Raw genomic sequence first — 5,565 nt, 5'->3', positions numbered from 1 at the left:
TCCTCCTCCTCCTCCTCCTCCTCCTCCTTCTTCTTCTTCTTCTTCAGGTGAAGTCATGCGTAACTCCAAAAGTAACAGAACTCGAGGTTAGACCAGAGGTGTCAAACTCCTGTGTTACAAGGGCTGAATCTGACATAAATGCAAGGTTTTTTCCAAGGGATGCCATAAAAGGGGAAGGATCTTATGTTTCCTTACATCCCAGTTGCTCAAGAGCCAGGTAAGAGCCCTGGATGGGCTGGTTCCGGCCCCCAGGCCTTGTGTTTGACACCCCTGGGTTAGACTCTCAGCAATCCTGTTGGTCTCTAAGGTGCCTCCTGGACCCGAAATAAGCTGCCTTACTGCAGACTGACAGGGCTGTCATCAGAAACAGTTAATATTTTCCCTTGAAGTCCGAAAGAAGGTGGGAGACTAGTCCTTTGGAAGGCCTGGATTTGATTCCTGTTTGGCACCTTCGAGACCACCAAGGTTTTTGTTATCTGACGAAGTGAGTTCTGACTCTCGAAAGCACATTGCTCCAAAATCTTGGTGGTCTCTAAAGTGCCTACTGGACTTGAACCCAGCTCTTCTACTGCAGACCGACAGGGCTATCGTCCAAAACGTTTTGGGATGTCGTTCATATTTTCCCTTGAATTCTGAAAGTACCACTTGCATTGGTGGAATGCTTGAATGGCAAAGAGGCCGGTTTTAGCTAGAAATTGGTGAGGGTGTAATGCAACCGGTCATATGGGCACAAAAGCGACTCTCATCTGCCCACGTAGACTTGTTTCTCTGGATGGCTTGAACGACACGCGTAGCAACCGGGCAGACAAGTTGAAATCATCCGTCTTTCACTTATATTTAAACTTAAACGGCGTCCTAAATAAAGGTTCTATTAACTCATTAGCTGGGAACCCACAAACTTTATAGCTGTTGCCATAAACCTCTGACATGGAAAGAGGTTGGGCCGTGTGTGCCTTCGGCAGGATTGTACCCGTTCAGAGATAGAAGGCTGCAGCTGGAGGTAAATGGATATTTGCTTGTCTCTCTGCATGTGCCGGAGCATGGAGCGATCCATTTGCTTGGAAATTAAAAGCTGGATGACCTCTGCTGTGTTCAGATTTTGGCACATGAATGGGGGGGGGAGGTGTTTTTTTGCCCACATTCGTGTGACAGAAGTAGTTTAGTTTGTGAATGGGAAGTCCCCGTCAGTGTTCCCTCTAAGCTAAGTTAATGTGAGCCAGCTCACAGTTTTTTAGTCTCCGGCGCACTCTTTTTTTGTCCTCTCTCAGGAAGGATGGCTCCAGAGCAAACTAATTTATGCAGCAGCCAAATCGCTCACTCGCAACTGTAATGCCAGTAGCTCACAAAGTAGCATTTTTGCTCACAAGACTTCACAGCTTAGAGAAGAGAAGAAGAAGAGATTGGATTTATACCCCACCCTCCACTACCCAAAGGTGTCTCAGAGCAGCTTACAAACTCCTTTCCCTTCCCCTCCCCACAACAGACATCCTGTGACGTAGGTGGGGCTGAGAGAGCTCTTGACAGAAACTGCTATTTTTCAAGAACAGCTCTTGTCAGAACTACGGCTTGCCCAAGGTCATCCGGCCAGGTGCAAGTGGAGGATCAAACCCGGTTCTTCCAGATTAGAGTCTGCGCACTTAACCACTACACCAAACTAGAGGGAGCATAGGTCCCCGTGTGCCTTGGGTTAATACAGCCGCCTTGATTCCAATGGCTCTTTCTCGTCGTCCCTCACCCTAGTCTCCTTGCATTTCAGTTTTGTTCAAGAAGGTACCCCTAGCATCTCCCCCACCCCCCACCCCCACTGCAGAGAGACAAGTGGCTGTTATATAAAAGACAGCCCGGAAAATTTCAGAGGCAGCTTAATTGACAGGGGTGAGTCAGCAGTCGTTGAGTCAGGCATGGGATTTGGTGGATGACACAAAGATGTGTCAGATGGAGCCCTGGAGATTTATCAGGGCTCTGATGTGTGGCCTGTGAACCTTCAGTCGTCGTGGCGACCATGAGTTCTGATTGCAGCGCTCTGGGATGCCGAGAGCTCAGAGCTGGCAATACAGATTGCAGGATGATTCGGCAGAAAATCTTCTCTGGCAGGCCGGTGAAAACTCTTGGCACTGGACCGGCTGCCAAGAAGGTAGCCTGCTAAAATTAGTGTCTCATGTGTGCCCTTTTCATTCGTGAAATCCTCAGTCTGTGTAAACTGCAGCCAAAGAGGTAGAGTCGGTGAAGAAGAATCGCCTCCCTCCTTATCCCCACCAGTAATAATGTTTTCCTTTGGTCCAGCGGCTCGTACAGAAATAATCACATACGTGGCCCCCCCGGGAATCTCTCTACACTTTGTGTCGGATCGGGTGATGCGTGAGCAGAAAGGGCAATGCACTTCGTTCCGCTCGCGCAGGCAGTAGCACAGGGGCTGCAGCAACGCGCAGTGCTCTAATACCATTTTTTAACAAGTTAAGAACGTGCAAATGGAGCAGTGGAACGTACAGCAGACGGCTCACATTTTGTGGAGTTCTGAAACTGCATCATCGGAAATACCTTGCACCGTGTCTTGCACGCGGGGGAAAGGCACGCTTCCGCTTAACCACCAGCCAATAGCGAGGAGTGGTTTTAGTGTTTCCACTGGTGCAAGGAGGACTATCCCCACCCCTAACCCCTGCCGGCCACGGGGGGGGGGGGGCAGTGCTCCCTCTAAGCTGTGGAGTCTTGTGAGCAGAAATCCTACTTTGTGAGCTGCTGGCGTTCAAGTTGTGAGCAAGTGATTTGGCTGCTGCATAAATTAGTTTGCTCTGGAGCCCTCCTTCCTGAGCTAGGACAAAGACGTGTGAGCCGGAGGCTAAAAAACTGTGAGCTAGCTCACACTCACTCAGCTTAGTATTGGGGTCGGTCCTATGTAATTTATTCATAAATGATCTGGAACTAGGGGTGAGTAGTGTAGTGGCCAAGTTTGCCGATGACACACAATTTATTCAGGATGGTGAAAACCTAGGCTGACTGTGAAGAACTCCAGGAGGACCTCCACAAACTGGGTGAGTGGGTGACAATGTGGCAGACGAAATCCGATGTTGGTAAGTTTAAGGCGATGCACACTGGGAGAAAAAAATCCCAAGTATAGGCTAACGTGGTCTGAACTTGCTGAGCTTGGGGTCTGTCTGGTATAAGAGAAAATAACCATCATAACATGCTTTCATCATGTGATATACATAAAGCGTGCTATTGGTGAATTGTCCCATCTTTATAGTGCTTTGGAGTATCAGGCTATCTATTTAACTCTGGTGGGTATAAAAGTAACAAAAGTGAAAAATCTCTGGAAAATAATGTGTTAATATTTTCATTCCTAGCCAGCCTTGACTGAAAAAAATGGCATTATCTATGGCACTGGGTCTCAAACTGTGGAGGTGCAGGACATCTGATGGAACACAAAGTTAAAACAAATACTAGAACATAATTCTATAACTTGAGGACATCCAATGAAGCTATTGGCAAATATATTCAGGACAGATTAAAAGGAAGACTTTTTTACTCAACGAATAATTCACCTGTGGAATTCACTACCAGTGGAGGTAGTGATGGCCACATAAATAGCTTTTAAAAGAGGTTGAGACAGATTCATAGAAGAGAAGTCCATCAATGGCTACTAGCCATGGTGATTGAAGGGATCCTTCACATTAAGAGGCACTCAGCCTCTGAATCCCAGAGACAGGAAGCAGCATCAGGGAAGGCTTCAGCCTCTCTGCCTTGTTGTTGGCCCACCAGAAGACCTGGTTGGCCACTGTGTGAGACAGGAGGCTGGACTAGATGGATTATGGGACTGATCCAGCAGGGCTCTTCTGATGTTCTTAGGGCTTCATGTTGGCTATGCACATTGCTTTGGCAGGAGCTGCCACCACAGCATAAGGACTTTCACCGTGTGACTGAAGGTAAACTGTGTGTATGCAGGACATTTTTTTAAAATACAAGACATTCATTTTAAAAGGCATCCTGTTAAGCAGAACTACTGCCTGAAATCTTGGAACAGTTACTGTTAAGTTTTGCATAACCTCACCCCCCCCCCGACATTTTGTGTTTGGCTCTACCTCTTATGGCAGCCATTTTGTGGTTGGTTCCTCTCCCCTTGGCAGCCATTTTGTGGTTCTACCCACCACCTTGTATCAAAATTCCAAGGATACACCCAGAGAGAAGAAGATCAGTCTAAATAAAATAAATCAAATAATGGCAAATTTGCCTGCTCTACGTAAAATAAAAACAAATAACGGCAAATCGCAATTTACCTCAGAAGAGGTGAGAAGTGGAATCTGAGCATGTAGGAATCATGGGGGTGGCGTGGGCAGCACTAAAGTAAATGCCAAACCGTGGCTTGGTGTTGTACGAGAGCCGAGCCACTTTCCGTAACCAAAACTACCAGACAACGGAATACATTTTTATACGATTGTTTAATTTACCTCCGTTTGTATTACAGTACACTTGCTATGACAGACCCGGACGTTCTCACTGAAGTCCCTGCCGCTCTAAAGCGCCTCGCCAAGTATGTCGTGAGGGGCTTCTATGGGACAGAACATGCTCTAGCTCTGGACATTCTGATCCGGAATCCCTGCGTCAAGGAGGAGGACATGTTGGAATTGCTCAAGTTTGACCGGAAACAGCTGCGGGCCGTTCTCAACACCCTCAAAGGTGACAAGTTCATCAAATGCCGGATGAGAGTGGAGACCGCCCCTGATGGCAAAACCACCAGGCACAACTACTATTTCATCAACTACCGCCTGCTGGTCAACGTGATAAAGTATAAACTTGATCACATGAGGAGGAGAATTGAGACTGACGAGAGAGACTCCACCAACCGAGCCTCCTTCCGGTGTCCCATCTGCTTCAGCACCTTCACGGACCTGGAGGCCAATCAGTTGTTTGACCCTATGACAGGTAAGGGGCAAGCATGCGAGCCTTCAAGGGCCCATAGAGTTAGGAATGCAAATGTGGTGGTTGTCATAAAAAAAAAAAATTCATGACAAAGTGTATTACGTGGCAGGGAGGGGTGACGTAATTATCATTTGTTTTGCATGCAGAAGGTCCCAGGTTCAATCCCCGGCAGCTCAAGTTAAAGGGATCAGGTAGTATGTGATGTGAGTAAACAATATTGACCTTGGTGGACCAGTGGTCTGATTGGTAGCTTCATGTGTGTTCATTACAAAAAAACCCAACCCTCCCTGTTCAAATGCTAAAGAAGAAACTTTGAAACGTGTGGTTCTGGAATGTCGATACTCAAGTGTTCCACGAACCAAGTGTCCTATTTCTCTTGGGGTGATTTTTTATTAATGTTCTGTAAGGAGTGTTAGTTAGAGAGCCAGCGTGATGTAGTGGTTAAGAGTGGCAGACTCACACCTGGAGAGCTGCTGCCACTCTGAGTAGACAATGCTGACCTTGATGGACCACTAAGGGTCTGATTCAATATGAGGCAGCTTCATGGGGAAACTAAGTGGACTCTGGACCTGATACGGTTGAATCTCCTTCCTTCCTTCCTTCCTTCCTTCCTTCCTTCCTTCCTTCCTTCCTCCCTCCCTCCCTCCCTCC

General features: G+C 47.3%; 1 protein-coding gene across 1 annotated transcript in view; it reads left to right on the top strand.

Moving 5' to 3' along the window:
* Positions 1 to 5,565, top strand: part of GTF2E1 (general transcription factor IIE subunit 1) — a gene marked incomplete at its 3' end in the record, with an annotated part of 29,045 nt that overhangs the window by 11,302 nt on the left and 12,178 nt on the right. The window contains exon 2 of the mRNA XM_015417493.1: positions 4,460 to 4,917. Within this exon, the coding sequence (XP_015272979.1) occupies positions 4,470 to 4,917 (448 nt within the window). The remainder of the gene's footprint in view (positions 1 to 4,459; positions 4,918 to 5,565) is intronic.

Source organism: Gekko japonicus, unplaced genomic scaffold, assembly GCF_001447785.1.
Source record: "Gekko japonicus isolate JY-2015 unplaced genomic scaffold, Gekko_japonicus_V1.1 scaffold3844, whole genome shotgun sequence".
NCBI classification, from domain to species: Eukaryota; Metazoa; Chordata; class Lepidosauria; order Squamata; family Gekkonidae; genus Gekko; species Gekko japonicus.
Note: the sequence above shows the minus strand (reverse complement) of the source record. Positions and strands in the feature narration are given on the sequence as shown.